This window comes from Calidris pugnax, unplaced genomic scaffold (assembly GCF_001431845.1).
Source record: "Calidris pugnax isolate Ruff unplaced genomic scaffold, ASM143184v1 scaffold103, whole genome shotgun sequence".
Classification (NCBI taxonomy): domain Eukaryota; kingdom Metazoa; phylum Chordata; class Aves; order Charadriiformes; family Scolopacidae; genus Calidris; species Calidris pugnax.
This window is the reverse complement of record NW_015090990.1, coordinates 7,751,357-7,774,488: the sequence shown is the minus strand read 5'-3', so window position 1 is coordinate 7,774,488 and position 23,132 is coordinate 7,751,357. Positions and strand designations below refer to the sequence as shown.

The 23,132-nt window shown below is 39.4% G+C and overlaps 1 protein-coding gene and 1 long non-coding RNA gene across 7 annotated transcripts in view; one reads left to right on the top strand and one right to left on the bottom strand.

Moving 5' to 3' along the window:
* The first annotated feature begins 5,118 nt into the window (after window positions 1–5,118).
* Window positions 5,119–22,608, top strand: LOC106895086. The gene is made up of 4 exons (XR_001413356.1): window positions 5,119–5,568; window positions 7,253–7,440; window positions 21,170–21,226; window positions 22,506–22,608. It is a non-coding gene; the product is annotated as an uncharacterized LOC106895086 (long non-coding RNA).
* UBR3 (ubiquitin protein ligase E3 component n-recognin 3 (putative)) overlaps window positions 14,970–23,132 on the bottom strand; it is a 99,680-nt gene continuing 91,517 nt past the window's right edge. For all 6 annotated transcript variants that reach the window (XM_014954167.1, XM_014954168.1, XM_014954169.1 and 3 more), the window contains 5 exons: window positions 22,549–22,659; window positions 21,577–21,753; window positions 19,761–19,970; window positions 18,025–18,164; window positions 14,970–17,439 (listed from right to left, as the gene is read on the bottom strand). In XM_014954167.1, coding sequence (XP_014809653.1) covers window positions 17,322–17,439; window positions 18,025–18,164; window positions 19,761–19,970; window positions 21,577–21,753; window positions 22,549–22,659 — 756 coding nt within the window. In that variant the 3' untranslated portion in view covers window positions 14,970–17,321. The remainder of the gene's footprint in view (window positions 17,440–18,024; window positions 18,165–19,760; window positions 19,971–21,576; window positions 21,754–22,548; window positions 22,660–23,132) is intronic.

Here is a 23,132-nt window from a genome sequence, read left to right as displayed (position 1 = left end):
TCTGTTTTGGCCTCCAGCTTTTTGTACCTAAGACCGTAAATGTGCTCTTCAAGCAACTTATAATTGCACTGATACAGTCTCTAAGTTCATACAGTATTTCAGGTTTAAAATTGGGTCATCCAATTAACTTTGAATACGGAACAGCACAGCAGGAATGAAATCTATGGATTTCTGGGCAAAGGCTGGAACTTCTTTTACATAACTTTGTGTCTTTTGATACTGCTGATAGCAATTAGAAAGTACCAACCAACATAAGAAACCTTGCCAGGATGAAAGGAAAAATTGACATCAATTTCTCCTCTCAAGAGAGAATTTTCTAGTTCTTCTGTATTCTGTTCTGCAGAATTATTATTATTACTTGCAATGCCATACAGCAGACACTAATGATTAGGACAGCATTCAGAAAATGACATTATCTATTCGGACACTTCACCCATAAAGCTAGGTTCCTAGTTCTAAGGATGGGAGACACAGGACTCATATTAAGTATTCAAATGTGAATATCCACATGGAAGTCGGACATTTAAACTGACATTCACAACAATGAGAAAGTAGGACCAGCATGTGCAGCTGGGAGGGGGGCATCAGTCAGGAAAAGGACATACCCGAAACTCTCTTTGTCTGCATGGTGCCTCTGCAAAGCTGGGACTGAGAGCCCTAACTGGCTTACTCCACTTAAGTACCTCCCCCCACTTGGAATTCACCTTTCTTTCTTATACCTTGCTCTGAACTCCCTCCAGTTTTCAACCTCAGGCAGCCAAGGAAGACACAAAGGAAGATGGACAGTTAGTTCCTGCCTTCCATGAATAAAACACAGCTAAATACAAGGCAGGATGTATATATTTATTAACAGAGGTGCTGTCTGCTTCAGAGTCGACCTTGCTATTGAATACATAATTTTCAGTCATTGCACACAATGTGGGAGTAGTAATTCAACACAGATTAAATACCAACATCTTTTTTTTTCACCAAAATGCCCAGCTTAATATATTGTTGAAGCTTTCAGCCATGAACACTGGCCCCTTGGAAATTACATCCCATTTAAGTGTTTCAGGTAGCTTACCACAGAAATCTCTGGGGGTTAGGGCCAGCTTTGCTCTGTGAATCAGAGGGGTAAATGATCCCCTGTTGTTTCTACTGCAGTAGTGGCGTGCCCAGGAGACTGAAGGAGAGGGTATTTTCTTGTGAATCATGGAAACTGTGCGTAAGGTGAGAAAGGTCCATGCAAACCCCAAAAATATAGTGTCCATGCAGAACGTTAGACAAACAGCTGCCTGAGTAGAGTGATTGCAGTCATTATGCCATTATCTCAGGTGGGCTGAACACATTCACCAGTGCTCTGAACGTACCTCTCTCCACAGTCAATATGCCACCATCAGCACAGGAAGAAGACAAGAAAATTGACTCTAGCTACTTTAATTGTCATCAACCATAACACTGTTAGGATAAGCAGGCAAACAAATATCCACTTTCCACAGCCTTACACTTTTTCTTGATATTCTGACCGAGAAAGTAGGGGCTACAAAGGCAAAGGAATAATGAAAGACACAAAAGGACATGTGCTAGCTTTAACTCTTCCCTTTTTCTGAGATATTTATAGCTTATATGTACTTTACTACTAAAAGGTACTCCTTTCATTAATTCATATCATGCTATGTCAAGAGATGCATTCGTTTTCCTGAATTTTCATCCATTTCATAACAAACATTGTAAAACTAACTCAGTCCAGTGTTTTTAGATATGTAGTCCTAAGAATATCTCCTTTTTCCACATGCAGTATCAGCACTCTCTCTCCACACAGTGGGGTACAGTCAGTGCCTGAGGAAGGAACAACTGGATGAGGGGTGGAGAAAAAGAGGATGAGCCAGCAAGAGACTACTCACATGCCTAGTTCCGTACAAAGCAGCAGCAAAGAATGAAAAATCTCATGCTTCCTCCCCCCTCCTCATATGCCATTACCACAGGCCAATTCTCAGCTGTGTTCAGCAGAGCTTCTTGCCTGCTGGGCACCATTCAGATGGGAAACCTCAGCCTTACACTGTCAGACATTTATCTCAGAGTAGTGCCATTCAGCTTTCCAGGTTTGACACAAGGCAAGTATGTATGGCCTTACACAATGCATTATTCAGAGAACTTCTCCAGAGAAGGGAAAATTCCTTGCAGAAATTTTGCACAATTAAACAACAGCAGTTTTTTTTTTAATTATTTTTCAGGTTTCTGGTGTGGCGCATCAATCCCAAGGCCTTGCTTTGTTAATGCTGCATCAGGTTCATTGCGGGGTTTCCTTCTGCTGAAGCACCACACAAATCAGTCACATCTCATCACTCCTGACAAGCTACACTTCCCCCACTATTTATGTCATTTGTCTAACTCCCAAAACAAGAGCTGTGCAGAGACATGAAAGATGCGTGAAAGGCAGGACAAGCTAGGAGGGAACTAGTAGGAGACTGATTTCATGCATTAAATAGTTTTTTCGTCTCCATTTCTAGCTGCAGAGCATTCCCCCTACTTTCCACAAGCAGCGGAACAGGTGCTTGCCTCAGCTGCACACTATAACTCTTTGGGTGACCACCACCTTCATTATGCACTCTTCTGAACTTAAGATTCTCCTGCTGCAGCTCCCTTACCTTCTTCCTATCACCCCTCCCCATCTTAGGAGCTACAGGGCTTTATCAAACAGCACAGTGATAATCCACCACAGCAAACGAGTTTACATATTTGATTCCTCCTGTTAGCACTATGAGGACCATGGCTCCATATTTTAGTCTGTAACGCAGGAGTCTTTACTAAAAAGGTTCATTCTGAACTTGTGTCCTGGATGATTGCCGGCTACATTTCAGCTTGCTTATACTGCTGCAGTACAGCTTAGTTGAATCTCATGAAAAGGAATTAAACAACAACCACAACCACAAAATTCCTACTGAATGAAGTGCTGATTGTTCCTGCAGGTGCAGAGCTTTCCCACCTTCCCTGAAACAATCAAGCCAAAGGTGCCATTCTGTTCTCTGGCTCTCCATTACTGAAGTTCAGCTGCAGAATAGATTGGTAAAAAGTTGAGTGCTCACCTGGCCAGTCATACTGAGGGTTTGTACGAGGCTTTTTTCCCCCTTCTCCTTTTCTCTTGCTGATCCGTAGTCTCTCCTTGCATCTCATTTTCTCCTCTCTTGTATTTCTTGGGATTAGGTCACTAGAATTCACTTCTAAGGAAGGGAAGTTTGTAATGAAACAGAGAACAAAGCAGAACAAAACCAAACCAATACCATAATTTTCAGTACTTCAAAACACCTTCCTGAACACGAATGTTCTTTGATTACCCTCATAGCACTGCAGTGTGTATCAGCACTTGGTCCATTATTCCCTTTTCCTCAGCTTCCTCTGCAACAAAAGGCTGATAAACAGTAACTTCTGGGTTTGTGACACAAAATGTTTCTCTTCCTCAGACAAGCCTGCACTCAGGAGCCCTTTGTTAGTGGGCATCACCAGACATTAGCACAGCAAGAATCATTGTTTTTGTCCAGTGAACTTTTTATGCTGAATGCGTTTGGCAAAAGCACTGCAAAACTGGTCCTGGTAGCTTTTTAAGCAACAAACCAGCCACTGCACTGCTTACTAAATCTCTCTTCCCTGTAGTTAAAAAGTCAATAATACAGGTACAATATCTCTCTTCCCTGTAGTTAAAAAGTCAATAAAACAGGTTTTTTTTCTTCTAATCAAGGATTTTGGATGGTACTAGACAAATCACTTTCTCTGCACATATATCAACAGGGCAGCACCATAATTCTAAGGAAGGAAACACACTGTGTCCCTCACTCTCCAACACACACAAAGGTATTGCTGCAGCTAATGTCCCCAAAGGTTCTTAAGTGTGGAACACCACGGAGCAGCGAGTACCAGCACAGGAAAGTGAACAAGTTTATCCGTGTTTCCAAACCAATCTATTTGCACTTAAACTGACCTTCCATTTTAGAAGGGTCCAAAATGGCTTTTAGAAATCTATATCCACCTTCTCTTCTAGCCAGAATATCATATGAAAATCTTAGCCCAGGAGAAAAATACCTCTGCTTGATTCAAGTCATATTATTATTTTTGGAATGAAAATTGGGCGAACTTTCTATTTTTACTTTACGTAGTACAATGTCAATAATTTACACCAACTTGGATAAACACTAGAGGATTAAAGCATATAATGCTAAAAAACCAAATGCATTACAGTTTGAAATCGCACATTAAGAACTTAGCTGGACTTCACTTTGGAGCACAAAAAAGGGATTCCACAAATTTTCAGAATATATTCCACAAGACTGCAACAGGTTAAGCTATAACCAACTCACTGCTTTTGCCAGAAAAAAATTCAATAACTACATCTAGTTTCCTGACACCAAACCAGTATTATCACACATCTCCATACTAACAGAAATTTATGTACAAGAACATAGTTTCCCAGTTAGTTAATTTCAAAATACCTCAGAAAAAAACACCAATCCTTGGTTTTCACAGTGCAATGAAACTGCAATACTGGAGTGCAGACTTTGGAGGGGAGAATGAAGTGAAAAAGTGTAGCTTTTAAATATGAAAATTAAAAAACATTTTGCGTTTACATAGAACTGAACGCACTGCTTCAGAGAAATAACTAGAAAGACTTTTTAAGTTAATCTCTTCCTCTGGATTTGTGTGCAGCATTGTCTACAGACAACCGTACCCTTTCCTTTCCTTTGTTAATTGCTGCATACTTGCATGTACCAGGGAAAAAAGGGCATATATTTATCAAATACTACAGTATTTGCAATGTATATTATGGTGCACTAACTACTAGTAGGTCACTTATATAAGTATTATGTACTAGACGCAGGTCTATTTGGGTATTTAAGAACCTTACATATATTTTTCTTCAGTTATTCATGGCTTTTTCTGTGTCACACCTATTTACTTCTTCCCTTGTACCACCTTCTGCCTTTTTGCATCATTTAACCACGTTGGTTTTCTTTATTTTTGAGTATTGCTTCCCTATAGGTTTCGGTACACCAGGCACAGCAGGCCGCCCCCCGCTGAGGCAGGGTCCCCGCCGGGCAGGGCCTCAGCGGCAGCCCCATCCCGCCGCTGCACGAGCGCGGCCCAGGCCGCCCCGGGCCTTTCACCTCAGCATCGCGGCCTGTCCGGGGCCAGCGGTCGCCATCCCTCCCCTCCTCCGCGGCCGAGATCAGACTTCTCTGCCTCTCGGGGAAAAGACGAGTTCCCGGCGGCAGTGACGAGCCGTGCCAGCGCCGAACCCCTCAGAGAGGTAACAGCCCCGCTCCACTCTGAGCGCCAGCCATGAAGGCAAATGGCGGCCGCCATTTCGAAGCCCCTCTCGGCTGAGGCGCGACCTCCACCACACACAGCAGCGGCTCGACCCCGCAGGGCCGGAGATCTCGACGGGAACGGATGCTGGGCGGGACGGGACGGTGTGGACGAGGCACAGCAGAGGAGCGGGGGCGGTGCGGAGCCCTCTCAGGCGGCGCTGCCTCGTCCCTGTGGCGCGGCCCGGCTGCTCCAGCTCCCGGCGGGAAAGCCCGCGGTCTCTTGGAAAAGGTCGGTTAAACGCCGTAAAAGAAGAGTAATGTTTAGTGAACTTTTAAATGAATAAAATTAATGAGTATATATGCATAGTTAGTATTAAATAGCTTTCGCTGAGACTTACTAAACGCCTCGCTTGTCTCTGCAAATTCAGTTCATTGTCCAGAGCAATGAATTGTGAGCGCAGCTCCACCTGTGCTCTGAGAAGTGGGCCCTGGGGAAAGAAATTATTTTACAAAGCACATCTATCCCGTTGGGAGTGGGTGTGGAGGAGTCTCACTATCTTTGGCCTTCTCCTTTTGTATGTGTTAGTCTTACATTTGAGCTCAGGCATAACTCTTTTTCAGGTTGTTTCTGGTTCCCCGATGAGAAATTCAGGTAGGTATTTCTCCGATACACTGTTCTTTGTTTACAGAAAATCTCAGAGAAACAAGTGTGAGGCTGTTCAAGTGAGCAAGGGCTTTTTCAAGTGAGCACTGTCACACAGGAATCCTTCCCACTCGGCTTCCTGCAGCAATCTCTCTATAAGCCTTTTGCCAGCTCACCGTGACTACCCTTGGCTTCTTCCACAGAGTTTCCACTTGTATCTGTCTCATGCAATGAGACATGCTGATCTGTAAGATAAGCAGACCTCTATTTTGGTAGGCAGAAACATGCCGCTGTTGGGCTCTGATCAGCCTTGCCCCGGGGGCTGTGTTTTAGATGACAATTCATATAATTCTAATTTAAACTCTTACAAATAAAGAGCAACTGCTGTATTCATCAGCTTCAGTGAGGTCTGACTCACTCCACAGCACCCAGTACCACTGCAAATATGAAAGCACTAGATCAGTTCTTATCTATATTTAAGTAACAAGTAGTCTGTAAGTAAACTTCATAACAAAAAAAAATTGAGAAGAGCATTATATTCATATATCTTTTCATAAGTATTTAAGATGCAAACTTTGAGGAGCAGTGGCATTTCTCCACAAAACTCTTCCAGCATCACATTTATCCATGGCTGTACCAGTTTTCTTTTAACAAGGCAGTAGTTTGTAACAGTGAATTCTCATCATCCTGACCAGAGTACAGGAATTTGAGCTTTCTCTTGATCAGTGGACTCAGTGTTTTTAATCCTATAGATACACATTTTTTTCAAGCATCCCCATTCTAGTAATTATTTAAATTCAAGGTAATTCTTTATCAAAACTGGAAGTAACTCTTAGAGGCACACCCCTTCATTTCTTTGAGGTATTGCACTGGTGTGAAATGAATAAACACACATGTGGTCAAGCTGACTCGGTTGGACAGTCAATGAGCTTGTCCAAGGGGGTTCCAAATGTTTACAGAAGTTATAACATACTTTAAAATATCCCTGTCAGTTGCAGTTCTAAAATGTCATTGTTCTTTAGATTCAAGCAAAATAACATCTACATGCACTATTCTGCACAATTTCCTTCAGTATTTTCAATAATTCTTTGATAAGCAAAATGTAGAAGCTGAATTTTTCCCAGATTCATATGTTGGTTTTTGAACCACAGAAATTTCCTCAGTTATCATTAAATAATTTCAGCTCATACAATCTGTACCATTGTGAGGTCTGTTACAAAAGCCCATTTATATCTTAACTTTCTTTATTTAAATTTATTGAGTTTATATTTCCCTGTACCTGCTTGCTTTGTTCTAATGCTGGTGTGTTTTTTCACTTGTTTTTCACTAGATCCTTACAGTACAGCTAGAACGGCTTTTCCAAACACTGCCAGCCTGTTCAACGTACCTGTTCCCAGTCAGGGTACAGTCACGGCGGGTGACTGCGTTGCACTGAAGCTACATGAGTGGTATGCGTGGCTTAAGGACCTCCTATCCCACGGTGGTTTTCCAAACAGACAGTTGTCTTGCAGTGGCTTTGTAAGTATAACTGGAATTCACAACTTGCCAATACAGTCATTCATGAATCAGAGAAATACCATAATACAGAAAAGGCAGGTAAGGATTTAAAACTACAAAAATAAGAAACAACTAAGAAACTGCCTTATCTTAATTTGAACTCGACTATTTAGGCTGGAATCAGTTTTAGATCACATAACCCTTCCTTTTTTGTAATGTTATACAGGTTAAAGTAATAGGTTTATTTTTAGTCATATTCTTTACTGGCATCTGCACTTCAAAGGTTTGCCTTTGTTAGCAGTCAGACTCTTTACGTTACTGTTTTCAGTAACAGGAAGAGTTGTCAATCCTAAACTACAATTTACAGCCAAACCAAAACAAGCCAAATTTAAGTGCAGCCATTATTTTTTGTTGTTGCTTGCAAATCTCAGGTAGAAAAGAAGAACTCATAATTGTAATATTTCTGATTACGTGTGCAGTGATGATTGTATAATGGGTCAATGACTCCACTAATGCAAGCTTCGTGGGAGATCAAGCCATTCCTAGCCTTTCTTTAAACTATATTTGAAAATTACATAATTTGTCGTTTGTATGAAAATGGCTATACACCAAAAGGTGAAAAGCTGTTATTAAATGAAATGTTATAAAATGCTACAGCCTCAAGAATTGAATGAGAATGGAATATTTCTTAGGCACTAAATAGTCTACAGTATTTAACTGACGAGCTTTTCCAGTGTGTTCTATGGAAGCATTCAGTTGCTGAACATTAAGTAGGTTCTTTTTTTTGGGTGAGTCTTTTAACGTTTAAACTTAAATACAGTACTGACTTACTTACAGTGAAACATGTAACCAACAAATTACAAATTGAAGTATTTCAATTGTAAAACATATCATTATAGTGGAACTTACTCTTTCCATAATTAAAAAGTTGAGATGCACTGTTTTATCCAATTTATAATCTTAAAATCTCCTTATTTAAATGGTTATGCACAAACATTATTTACTACATTATTTCCCTTTGAAAGTCAGGAGGACTTCATCCTTTTTAAATACCTCTTCATCTCTGTGTGCATTTTTCTTTGCCCGGAGATGGACTTGTGATTACAAACAGAATGCATGATTGCATTAACCTACACACATCATAAACACTGGAGAATCAGAAGTTAATGTAATAATACTAAACAGGTTTGCTGGAAGGGAAAAAACAGTTGCTGAAGACTTTAAGGACAGTGCCAAAATGCATATTACTTTTGTGAAAATCTTGAGGCAGTTTTAAATTCTGGCTGTGCAAATATGGATACAGCGCTCTGAACTGTAAGCATCCGAGTTCATATTGTCTTGTCCTACCAGGTGACATGGGTGCTGCTTGTGCTTTCCCTTCTTAGCTTTTAAATAAATGCAAATTTGAACACCTTGTTCAAAAGGATTGCTGCCATCTTGGAGAAAACAAACATAAAAAACTCTGTGGTTCAACCAGTTCTTTACACGTCCCTTTCTTACCTCTGGAGTTCATCAGCCTTCTGCTTCGTTAATAGGGAGAACTTGCATTAAGACTTTCCTCCATCAGTGCTTGCCTCCTTTTCCAAATCGTGTTGTATTTTATTCAAATGGAAACTTCCCCCATTCTGCCTGCTACTTTCCCCCTCTGCATCTCTGCCTAAGAGTCGGGTTGCTGTATTTCTGAGAGCAAAAGAATAATGTAAAGGGAAGGGTAAGGTGTGCAGCGCCCGTGGTGTGCTGACAGCTCCCCAGGAGAGTCCCAGAGCCCATCCCCAGAGCAAGAAAAATGTTTCAGTTCAGAGTTCTTGTCTCTACATCATAATTTCATCCCATCCTAGAGTGTCCCTCATTCCATTTGCTGCCAAAGAGGAAAAGCAGGAAGTTTGCAGGTATACAGACACAGTAAGCTGTGTCCAAGGGGTCTGCTAGCCAAGGTCTTATTGCACTTGGGCTTTCATTTAGATGGCCATCTGAAACAACAGCTCCTAGCTTTAATACATCTGTGCATGTTTGCATGCAAAGATGGTTGCTTTAGCTGCGACATCTACTTTTGTTCTCATTTGCACTGGTAAAAGAAAAACCCTGAATACAAAACTACTGCATTACCTGAACACAGAGGACAGCAAGGGCAAAGCAACTAAGGAGTTTCACAACATGGATTCAAAGCAAAAAAAAGAAACCAAAGGGGACTGAAAAGGAGAGAGAATTAAAAAATTCTTCAGCAACGAAGGAAATGAAATACCAGCAATGTTAATATAAGAGCAGATTGCACTGCCTCTGAAATCAGTGGAAGTAGTGAGAAGAATATTGGAGCTTTACAGATATATTCCAAGATGATTTAAACCAGAAGCCAGCAGCTGCAGAATACCCAGATAAGGGCTACAGAAGTGCAGCAAAACTCTGTAGGTAGCAGCACAGCATTAAAGAGTAATTACACGTGCATTGGGAAAGAGCAGGAGAAGCAGTTCAACAATAGGACAATTCCAGCCAAGACCGAAGTGCAAGGTACATACCCATAGTCCAGCCCTTACAAATCATAAGCACAAACTGCAGACCTCAGGCAGACACTTAAGAACAGAAGGGGGGAGATAGAATGCCTGATGTAGAGGTAGCACTGAAATGTAAATGGCATCGCTGAACTATGGTGAGTTAGAATTATATTGGATTCATTCCCAGCTCCAAACTCCAGAGGAAAGGTGACTCAGAGGACTTAAAAGCCAACAACAAACAATACACATAGATGACACTACATGCTGCAAATTCTAGATACCAATTGCCAAGAGAAGGATCCCCACAGATTCTCACAAGTGATGCGTACCCCAGTTAGCAACACCTAGTGCGTAGTTCTACAACATGAGTCAGGTTACCCAAACACCATAAAATTATCCTTAATTTTGTCTGCAGAGCTGGAGCGTGATGCTCCCAAGAGTAATCCTTAGTCTTTTTTGTACAGCTTTCTTCACAACGGCAGCAGTAATGTGACTGGGAGTGCCGTCACAACCTCTCAGGGCTACATTAAGAATTATTGTTGGGCAGACTGGCGTAATTATTATGTTTAAATGTCTGAATTTACCCCTAGTGGATGAACATCTGAACTGGAGTGACCTATGTCACTCAAATGCTAGGCCTGAGTAGGTATGCAGGACATTATTAATGAGTTTGGAAGGCGAACTTAGGAAAATGGTTATTTGGATTTCTCAAAAGATCTTTCTCCTTTCCTGTTCCCACATACAGCTTTATTTTTTTTTAATTCCATAGTACAGAAAATTAAAAGCTGCAGAAGGAAAAAGTAAAATGAGATGATATTCTGTGTTAAGAGTGTCCTATGCAAATTCCCAATAATTGTTCTGTATACAATTCTAACAAATAGCAATGCTGGGTAGCAGAAATCTACAGTTCTTCATTTGCTGCTTTTCTTACAGCTAATGAGTTCCCTTAGTGTTCAAAATCCATCTTTGCTGCCACACACTTACAAAGGTAAATCACTTGAATGGGCTGAGCTTTCTTCTATTTATTGTTGCCAGGGGAACCACCTTGTTGGTATTCACCAACAGAACATGTCTTTTGACATGTGTTTCTGAGGACCAGATGACGCAGCTGTGCAGTATTCAGTGAAAAAATGTATCGCAGCAACCTTGGAAATGCACTTGCACAGAAGAGCAGCGTTACTGTAATACCTTAGCTTGAGATTGTTTTGGATTTTTTACTTATTTCTTTAGACGGGTAAAAATTGGTAAAAATTGTAAAATTATATGTAAAATATATGTAAAATAATAACCCTAATTCTGCCCACAATTTAAACACAAAGAATCCTACTCTGGTCAAATAAGTGTCACTAAAATAGCACCCTTTTTTTTTTTTTAATACTCTTGTATAAGGAAAATTTTCCCTATGAAATCTTGTTATTATCAGTTATGTGACTAGAAAAAAAAATTAAAATCCAATCCAAGCTGGGATAAAGTATGAGCCATTTCTGAATAGCCAGGCATCTGAAGGTTATTTGAATGGCATCAGTCACCTGCTGGAAAGTATCAATTGTACGAATAAAGCACCGGACTCATGAAGGGCAATAAGCATCTTTGACTCCCAGAATATATTTGTTTCTTGAGATAGCACTTCTGGCAGGAAAAAAAAAATAGAGATATAGGAAAAAAAAAAAAAAAAGAGATATTATGTCCAGAATCACGGCTGACTATGGGAAACAAACTAATTTTAATTTCCTGGCGATATTGATTACTGCCAAAATACCTGTGTGGGAAGGAGTGATGGTTGAGGTTGGAGGCAGCAAAGCATGAAGACAAGCAGAAAGCATGAAAGTGAAGCATCTCACTTAAGTCCTGTGGGCACATTTATGTTTCTTTGATCGTGGCAGATCCTCCTTCTTGGATTGCTGTAACACCAGCTGATCTGCCATTCTGGAGCAGCGCTTACTTGATTTACTTACTGAACCAAACAGGAGGGGTTCCCCACCTCAGAGGAGCTTACAAGCCAAGTGTGAGATGGAACCAACAGCTCAAGTAAACAGCTAGAGAACCTACATCAAACAACACTTAACAGTCCCTTCAGCTGCCATGAAAATCTTAGTCTATCAAAACCTGCCAGTCTATGTGATGCTTAACTTCGCACCTTGTTACAGAGCTCTCCCAGATTAAAACCAGCTCTGTTACTGGGCTCTCAAGAGTGACAGGAAGTTGTCCTGGAATACAGGCAGTATCTTTTAGGGCCTGCAGAAGATACCTTGAAAAAAAACAAACTGAGTTTTAAGTTTTCAAAGCCGATGTGTAATAAATCTAAAATGACCAGCACTACAGAGCAAGAAACAGCCACAACAACCACAAACTAGTTTTTCAGCTGTAACCCCCCAGTCATTCCTGCATAAAGCGCTCTGAGAGAACCTAATCTTATTTGCAAAGTATCATTATACAGTTGTGGGGAGCTTTTCAGCTGTTTTAGGGTTCTTTTGTTGTGGACTACTACACTGACAAGGTAGTTGCAGATACAGTATGGAGACAACAAAGGCATGAAAAAAGCGCCTGCATTAGAGAGAGCCACAGCTTTTCAACAAAACAACAGGAAAACACTTGTCACAGCAAAACGTATCAGTGGCTTCAAGGGCCAGGTGCAAAGGATATTCCTTGACACCTGAAACCAGACAAAGGCTCATTATCTGCTTTAGGTATTTGCCGGTGCTTACCTCTAATCCCCGGGAGCATGTTGTTCTGATTCAGTAAGTGCTTGCGTATGCGCTTCCATGCTACTTCAATATGGGACCCACACACGTTTGGTCACCACATCTAAGGCCGAAGCATAGAAACAGTAGATACACCCAACACTTAGAGAAATTATTGTTAAAATGAAGGAAGATAAATTATTGTTAAAATAATACAAAATGATACACTTGGGGTTTTGGGTTTTTTTCTGTTTTAATCTCTGAAAGATATCTTGCTTTTTGGGTTGAAACACTGAAAGAAAAAAAATCCAACCCTGAGGAATAAGCCCAGCATAATTGTTTTCAGTCAAAATTATTAAAAAGTTTAGTAGTCATGAGCTGAAAGCAGTCCTACCATGGGAAGTGTATTAGGCAACAAGATATAAGCAATTCCAGTAGCTAAAATAACACAGACATTATGGGCAGCCTAAATTGACTGAGGGAGTTTGATTTTACAGCAGAGTTTCCTCCCTGAAAATTCCTGCTCTATGACAGAAGGTAATGGAAGAAGAAGAAAAAAAAATAAATCTATTTTAGCTTGTCCTTAAAACATTTGTTTCCATACTCAGTGGAAATGGAAAGGCTTACCATCCATGTGGTACATAAAAGGCAGAAGGAATAGTATGTTGTTTATTGGGCAGTAAATCATTCAATGATGTGAGGGGTTTCCATGGAACCAGCTCCCCTTTTCAGGAAGAGACCAGCCTGCTCTACATCAAGTGACAGAATTAGAGGAAATGGCTTTTACAAATAATGGTACTTTCATGAAAACTCATTTTGAGACATTTTAACTGGGACTCAAAGCTAAATTTAAAATGCTTTTCAAATGAGTGAGGTTTTTTTTCCACATCTTCCTGTACCAAACCCATACATTGCAAAAATCATATTTCAGGGTAGTAAAATTAGCTTTTTCAAAACTACCATTTATTTAACAAGATTTAATTTTGCTTTCTTGGTGGTAGTTCAAAGAAATACAACACTGAAGCATGTGGCATTAAATACCCTGAATAGTATTAGTGGTAAGAAGGTACCAATGATACAGTAAATAAAAAATTATAACCCTATGAATTAAAGGATTTTTTAAGAATGACTATAACACTCTGGCCATTTGCACAGCTAAAAATCCGTTGTTTGACTTGACTAAGGATATGCTTTTCCTACCTAAGGACATCCATTTCCCAGCATTCACGGGCTGTAGACCTGCAGTGAGGGGACGTGGCAGTGGCGGCAGAGGCAGGGTCAGTCTTGCAGCACTGGGAGGCAGCCCACCACCCCGGGAGAGAAGGTGAGAGGAGGTGCTCGGGGTGCCCTCCCAAAGGCAGGCACTGGTGTAAGCCAGTGATCCCCCCCGAGAAGCTGTCAGGTAGTGCTGCCTCCTGGTGTGACACACACCCCCTCACATCCCACCGTGGTAAACGAACCGTGGAGCTCCACGCACCAGGTCAGCTCGTGGTTACGTGGTTGTGCTACCTTGCAAACGGCATTTCATTCTTAGGGAGGCTCATGCTCAGGTGGGCTCCATTCATCATTACCCCCACCTCTCAGAAAAGAACGTGAAGGGCAGGTTACCCCCACCTCTCAGAAAAGAACGTGAAGAAGAACTGCAGGATCTGGGCAATATGAAATTGGATCTAAATCCTATCAAGATGAGCACAAAACTCTTTGTGTCGTCTGGCAGCCATACATGCAGCACAAACTGACCTCATGGGATTCTAAAGTAAAGAATAACATTCATTGGATACTGTAGCAACAGACTCTTTGTCAAGGAAAAATGTCACTGTGAAATGCTGAGAGTTATGCAAGATTCCTGTTGCAGAGGTGATGAAAATATTCATTGAAAATTTCAAGCCATCACTCAAAAAAAAAAAAAAGATTATATTATCCAAAGGTCAAGGTCAAAGCAAGACTGTTTCACCAAATTTCTCAAAGGTCAAAAGAAGAGGAAAAATTTAATACATAAATATATACATTCGTTGAGTTGAAGTAATAGTTATTCCAGAAACAGAACTGACAGAAGATCAAGTGCAATTTTCCCAGAAGTACAGTTTCTCAACTCAGCATTTTAATTTCAGCAGTTTGCAGCAGCAGCACTGTAAGAGCTGGCATAAAATTAAGCACAACTTTATGTGGCATAGTTAGGAGTAAAATAGTTCGAATTAATAATACAAAATGCATGACTGTAAGTAACAAAAAAAAACCCAACATACCAGATTTACTCTTTCTGCAATGCATGCCTAAGTTTCTGACACCTAAACAACTGGCTGGCTGTTGGGTAGAATTCAATAATAAATACATTTTGGATGACTGGGGGGCGGGGGAGAGAAAAAATGTCACGAACACACAGGTTGACAGTAGACTTTTATTAACATATCTTACAATGTCGATTACTGTATTCCTAGTTGTATACTCTTCTGATGTGTTATAAAGATTTAGATTCTACAGTAATGTACTGTACTTAAATGATCATTCATACAGGATATCACACCAGAACATTTGAGTAATACACGCACACACCACTCTAGTTGGACCTGTTATTTTTCAAGGTTAGCTTAATAAAGTAGGATTAAAAAAGTTATGGGGGAAATCAAAATTCTTGTTTAGCAGCATGCAAGGATATTCAAGTACAATTTTTCAACCAAGTGATTTTTGTTGTTGTTGTTGTTGTTTTTAAATTGACTGGTGACTAATTCACCAGTACTAAAATAAACACTATGAAATACCCAAATGTTAAAGTTAAGGCTAATAGTTTTACTTCACATCCATATGCACAACCAGAGAACATTCCATTTTAAATAAAACACAGTAATCAAATTCTGGATACATTGTCTCTTGTAAATATAGCACTGGAGCCTCAAACTACAGATTACTCAAGTTCATGAGCCCTGTAATAACGTTATGCTGGAGATGTAAAGAATCTTTTTGCTCTTTAACCACACTTACAAAATGGCCTGATATTCCTAATGAGCAATGCAAAAATATTACAGGCAGAACTTATAATACAGTATCAAAAAAGTAATATTTTGGAAAAGACATAGCCATTTGGTTGGTGAAACAGAGTAATTCTAATCTTACAGGAAGTACTGTAATACTTTTGAAATTTATATACATTTATATGTATGTATAAAAACCAGCATCCTTTATTGGGAGGGACGGGGGTTTGAATTGCAGGTATCCAGAGAGACTCATTGTATTAATTTACTTTTCCTTCTGTCTGTTCTCCTTGATTGCTATACAGTCATTTTATTTCCCCTATACACTTTTCACTAGATAATGACTTCCGCTGGGGAACTGTTTGCCTTGTATATGGGGTTTTATCATAAGATGTTTTTTATTTTACACATATAAATTTTATTTTACACTCAAGCTATGAAAGTCAAAACTACCAGGAACTGCTTGGTAGTACTGTATGAAATAGCCAACAAATGTCCAACACTTGCGAAAAACATTAGTAGCAATATATTACATACCAGTATTTTAACTATAATCTTTCCTCCTTACTTACACCATGGGGTTTAGCCCAGTCATGCCTGTTCTCATGAATTTTTTAGCCCTCTAAGTAAGCATAAACCGTTTCATTCAGCGAGGCTGCACGTGCATCGGTTGTTCATGTAGGCTATCTCTCTGTTGATACTTTTTTTTTCCCTTTTTAGGAAACCAAGCAGAAAGAACAGTGATTACTCTAAACAAATACAATATAGAGGAACCTCCTGAAATGACAGGAAAGATACAAAATTATGTTTCATTTGCAGAACAGCCTGCACGTTTCCAATCCAATCATTCTGAGACATACAGCTGGTTTGAAATGACAGGCAGGCTTACGGTTGTTATGCTTGTAACTGGGATCTGCTATGTTGGTGCCATACAAATTCTCTATATACAGCAATTTCTGTATCTGTTATCACTAACAGTTTATTCAATTGATATGGAAAAAAAGAATCTCCTTTATGGAAAAAAAAAAGAAAAAAGAAGAGTATGTGTTCTGGATTACATTAAGAACAATAAGATACCTAATTTACAGCTATTTCACTTATGGAGAAAAAAACCCATGGAATTCCTGAGAATGCGTAAGTTTTCAGTAATGCCTGAAATATTTCAATAGACCTCTCATGATAAGTGAAATACTCTTTAAAATTCAACTTTCAGACCAATTGTTACCATGCAGACTCACAGTCGTTTTACAAATACTGTCTAATTACAAATGCATGTATCAAGCAAAAACCTCAAAACCAACACAAAAAAGGCAAAGAAATTTTATCCAACATACTTAGTAGATGTAGTAGACATATACATTGTTTCAGCAAAAATTGCTAAAAACTCAACTCCACACAGAGAAAAATGAAAACCTAACAGCTATCCCTGGAGCCTCTAAACAACTGAAAGTAAAATTTGTGCTTCTTAACAATAACGGGCTTCATAAAACGAAAGAAAAATGGACTACTGAGTGCAATCAGATTGCTCACACCATTTTAAGGATTTAATTGCAAATTACTGTATCATTGTTTAGTAGCAACAGCAGATAATTTTGCAAAAAATTTCACATGTTGACAAAGTTCCATTTCCCTTTTATACCCATACCCCACTCCACCCCGAGCCAAAGAGCTGAACTCCCGTACAATTAAAGCTATTGTCAGTCAAGATGCAATCATTCATGGTAACAGCAACGATACGGTGTGTAGATGATGATGATGATGATTTACAAGCCATTATAATGTGGCCCCCATCTTTTATTGATATGATCGAAAGTATGAGACACCCACTGCTGCTCAAGCACTTTGTATCTTTCCTTGCATATGTAGAGAGGTTTACCACGCCTGTAGGGAAAAAAGGAAAAAAAAAAATGGTTAATATGCCAAATAAATGGAAAACTGCTTCATTATATAATCAACACGTGATAGTCATACAGCTGTTTTCCCAGAGGAAGCGTGTATTTTTATTGGTGTGGGGCTTCTGGTTTTGCTTTTATTAAGATTAATAAGAGGGAGGAAGGGAAATCCCTCTTGGACAGCAAAACCCAGAAAACATCTCGTTCTCTCAGGTTTGTGCAGCTTGGAAGCTACACTCCTTTCCTACGCTGGAATCCAACTGCCTCATTTGATTAAAAGCCAGACTTTAGGAGAGAAGTGTTTCCCAGTGTAACACTCAGAATTGACCATCAGTGGAAATGGCAACAAAGGAATCTGCCCGTTGGATGACTGGTGTGGATAACTCAATGGGCATGGTTATACCACCCTTCAGAAGGGGAAAAGAAAAAAAAACAACTCAGTCCAACTTGCAGTAAATGGGGATTTTCCACTCAAGGCAGGTAGAGATGTATTTATTATTACCGGTTATTGCATGCATAACAGAGTCATCTACACAGAGCAGCAACAATGAGACACTTGTAATGAAAACATTACCTAAGATCTCTGTCCTCTTCACCATGTGCATCTAGATAAACAGAACCCCAAAGGCAGAAACGATGGCCTCGGATGATGATGATTACAGATGCATTAATCAAAAGAAATATTCCTGTCCCAGCTCCACAGTTTTGAGAATGCTGTAATATTATGGATGTAGAAAGGGAAGAATGCAATGATTCTGTTAGTGTCTGTCAACTATCTAATAAAAAAGATTTGAAAAATAGTAATTAGTTTTGCTTGAAATAACATACACACATGATTTCCTAAGAAAGAGTTTGACAAAGGACAGCCTGCCCCAAAATTCTCCAAGCAAACTAGAGCTCCATGTCTTCTGCTGCCATAACACTTGCATACAAAAATGGTTCCCTAACTCAGAAAAGAGCTATCATGTAAAAACAGAACTACCTAACAAAAATGCGCAAAAATATTTCAAATTTGTTGTTGTAGAGCAAACTGTACTGTACGACCAAACACTTTTCATAGATGGCAAGAGAAAGTATTCAGTAAAACTTAACATTACCTCTTTTATAACAGTCTCTACTGCTAACATTTGCCTTCTCTTTCCATGCTCACAGAGTTAGTCTATGCCTATCTAGTCTACAAATCTAATAAAAAATAATTTTTGATATTTCTTGCTTGCTTGAATATGCCATTCATCTCTAAAATGGCATGATCTATATTAATCGATTACTTATAACAGTTAAAAAACTTGCTCTTGCTATGCAGTTTTATTACAATTACAGACTATAATCTCATCAACTATAATAAAATATAGTAAATTTAGAGTTTTAATTACTTTTTTTTAGAACTTTCTGTTTTCATTAAGCTTGACACCTTAAATATTAACTGTTAATTCTATTTTTAATTTTTCCCACCCGTCCTTCTCCCACAATACTAGCAGTATGAGAGAGAAAGGTGAGTTCAAACAATTTCAAAAAGGTCCAAGATCCCTCTGAAAATTCTTTGGGTTTGATTTTATGTCCCATTTGTAAATATCTCCCCAACAAATTCTCCTCATAGTTTTGTAAAGCCCGTGCAGTTTGAGCCTCCTACTAAGTGTTCTATGGTAGGAAACGGAACAGGTGTCCAAGGCAGCCTTTATCATGGAGAGGAAACCAATACCAGATGCTGTCCAACTCGGGGTCCTGAAAGAACTTACATATAAGCTGACCAGAAAACTTTGCTGCTCAAGTACAGTCAAAGGCCTTAAAATGATGCTTATCTAGCTATAGTCTGTAGATTACTAGTAGACGGTCGGGTATATCAGAAAGTATTCTACAAAAGGAAAACCACCCACCCCATACATTGATGCTGTTATGTACGCAGAGAGCAAGGAAACAAAGCAGAGGGAAATTAAAATAATATACAAACAATCAGAATGTAGACAAATTTCAGTTCCTTATGAATCAAAACCACGTGTCAACATTAGACACAATGGCTTTGTAAGAGGTTCTCAAACCTCATTCAAAGATGAAATAGGCTCTGGGCTTAGAAAGGTGAATAAAATTGCTTCTCTAGAATCCAGTAAGTTCCAACTGTCAGAAATGAGCACTAAACATTATTAGTGGGGGTTGGACTACGTGACCTTTAAAGGTCCCTTCCAATCCAAACTAGTCTCTGTATGATTATATAAACACGTTTTGGAAAGAAAGTCACCCAAACTGAGCAATGGAGTTCAAAACTATGCATGAGCATGAGAATTAATTACAGAATTTGAATTAACTCTCTCTTACCAGTACACATTCACAGTAACTCTGTTGTTTGCAGCATAGTCCTTTCAAGCATACAAAAGTACCACAAACGAGACAAACAGCAGGATCTTTAGGAACCTTGGTACAAACAGTACAAGTCTTTCTGTGATAATACTGAAAAATGGTGTTGTAATTGTCAGGCAGCTGAAGGAGGCGTGGCAAGTCCCACTTAGGCTCCTGGATAAGCAAAGCCTACAAATAAGATAAGAACAATACATCAGTTCTCCACATTCATTTATGCACTTATATTTTCTAAGAAAAGAGACTACCAAAGAAAGGAAGCATGCAGTTTAAAAATCTCTCACTTCTGCATTTCACAAATTGAGAAGTCAAGTCACTTTGCAAGTCACCTGCCTCTGGGTGAACACCCTCCCCAACTGTGGTCACGTTTCATCTTCTGAAATGGGTGCAAAATAGGCATGAGCCTTTACCCAAGGACATTTTCTAAATCTGACACTTTTTAAGCACAAAAGTCTTCATAGCTAAAACAAGAGGATTAAGACTGATCTAAAGGGAGGACTCCCACTCACCACGCTGAGTTCTTCTGGCAACATCACCACACTGCTGCCAAACCCTGGCACTGACTACAAAAGCCATCTTCTAGCTGAAATTTAGACTAAAACTTTCAAAACCAGAGCTGAAGTTAGGCTCTGTAAATTATATTCGAAGACATCTGCCTGACGTCCAAAACTGTTGCACACATGAATTTTGAGGCCATTAGGAACTTGGCAGTACCCACAAATTGTTGCTCTTAAAAACACTGTCCAAGTCTATGTTTTGGGGTTTTTTGTTGTGCTTTATTTTTTTTTAGATGGTAATGTTTTCCTTCAACCTACTCATTTTTACTGGCTTTATAATTGATAGGCATACGAGTCAGATGAGATCTTTCTTGCAAGGTGTAGGATTTTTTGAGGAGTGCATGGCCTCAAAACCTAACTTGCAAAAAAAAAAAAAAATTAAAATTGCACTTGTAACCTGTTCCTTTTCAATCATGGAAAGAACGCTACCGGTTTCACTGCACTCTCTCTCAAATGCCTATCAGATTGGCAGCAACTCTACTTTGAGATTAATTGAGTACTCAAGTTTTCACTCACAATAGCCTAATTCATGCCTGCAAACATGCAAAGGCAGGTGCAGATCACATTGCAGAGTGGAGAACGCATCCAGCTTGCCTTTTTGACACCATAAACTTAGGAGAGGGGGGACTTGAATTGCTGAGATGCAGCTGCTTCATTAAATGATGCAATAATGCTGAAACATTTCCATTTCATAAATGATATTCCAATTACACTGATTCAAGTCTTGGTATTGTTTCTTTAACCTTCAGAGAAGATGTACCATCTTTTATCAGTCAATGATTAAACAGCTTTTATTCTTTTGATCTTTTTCAGTATTGCAACCAAAGATGCTGAAATATATCGATGTCTAACAGGCAAGAAAAAATTCCGGTAAGTATTTCTTTAAAACACAAAGTTTCTGTTCCATGCCCTTGACAGGCCTCAGGTGCAGAAGATACGGGTACACTTAGTATCATCTAAGGACAGTGTTTCTATTTTCTGTCTCCGGCAATCATAGAAAAAAAAAAAAGAAAAAAGGATAGGTTTTCTTACTCCTTTTTTTAGCCAATCCAACCTGCATCCACTAACTAATATTTCCGATTACAATTTCCCTGTCATTTACAAGTCAGGTTCTCAGATCCTTATCCAAAGCAACACTGTATGTGCACAGCAAATCAAGTAATAAATAGCTGCTTCCACATCAGCACTATATTTTTGGCAGAAGTAATTTTGCTACCTACCTTTACTTTATCTGGATGTCTGTCTGCAAACGAAGCCAACTCTGAGCACCACTGGGATATCATGTCAAATGCTGGCACTGGCCAATCGAGACAAGAGGCACTGGTGAACTGATGAGCCGATTGAAAAGGTGGGAGCAGACCCAGGCAGCTGGCAAGAACTGTGAATTCTTCAGCTTCCTTTTAGGTGTGAAACCAGAGAGGTTCAGATTAATACCTACACTCTCGATTTTTAAATACTTTATTAAAAACATATCTATTCCAACAGAAAAAGATGCTCTAGTACAACGATGCTAATAGTCATGTTCAGAGACACAGAAAAGCTCCCATTTTTTCCATATTACCTCAAAGTGGTTTCCCAAAATACAAAAAAAAAAAGGTCAGAAAAAACCCAAACAAAAACCCCAAAACCCCCACAAAACCCCATATTCAAAAAACACAAGCAAAAAAATAAAACCCCAAACTCCCCAGTAATCTTCTTCCTGTTTAGCACCCCAAACTGGCCTGTGGTTGTTTAGAGACGAGATGGTTTTGAGACAAAGAAACCAGGGAGCTGATCTGCAGCAAACTCTACTTAAATCAGCCATGGAACTTAAACGTAATTGTCCGCTGATGCAACACCTCTGAGAAGGAATTTTAAGGATTAACAGGTATTAAGCAAAATCAGGACTGAATTCCAGTCTGTGTGGAAATTACTCCATGTCTGCAAATCCCAGACAAGTTTTAAAAGTATGCTGGTATTTTATAAAACAGGCATCTATGACCTGATAAAATAAGTATCTATTTGCTGAATTTTAAGACTATAGTACCATTTTTTCAAGGAAACAATGCTGCAGAGCAATGCTATAAAATATGATTAAAAAATCCGATCTTAGGATAGAAAACGCATATCATGAAAAAGACACCTGAAAAGTCTAATTTTTGATCTCTAGCTTTTAAATGGAAACATTTGAGCATGCCGCTCTCAATCTGTACCTGGCAACTTGGTAAATCCCCTCCAAAAAGATGGTGTTGCAGAAGGCTTGTGATCCTGAGGAAAGGCAGGCAGAACTGCTGCAGATAGCGCTCGACAGAATCAGGATTTACCTGCCGGGGAAGGAAGCAATTACTCAGTTCTGCCCCAGATAAGCTGTCACCCAGGTAAGAAACTCCAACGTGAACCAAATGTTTTTCAAGCATGTTGTATAAAGCACTGCATCAATCACACTTTCCTAAGACCAGCATTTCACAAATAATCTGAAAAAATCCTGTGCGTTTTCTTCCCCCCTTGACAAATGCTTTTTCTACTTAAACCTTCAGTTTTCCAAATTTCTGAAAGGTCTTTCACACATATGAATAAACCCCACAATTGTAAGAAGTATTTGTCAATAACTTTCTCAACAAAGCACTGGCCATGTATGATATTAGTGAAAGAAAGATTTGCACAGGCAAACTGTCCCAAAGGGATGTGCTTTGATCTAGAAAATAGAGTTGTACTGCAGTCTTTAGCAAGATCAGAGAAAAATCATTACGGCAACGAGGCTGAAACGCTTGAATAAGAGACAGAAAGGGGACATGCT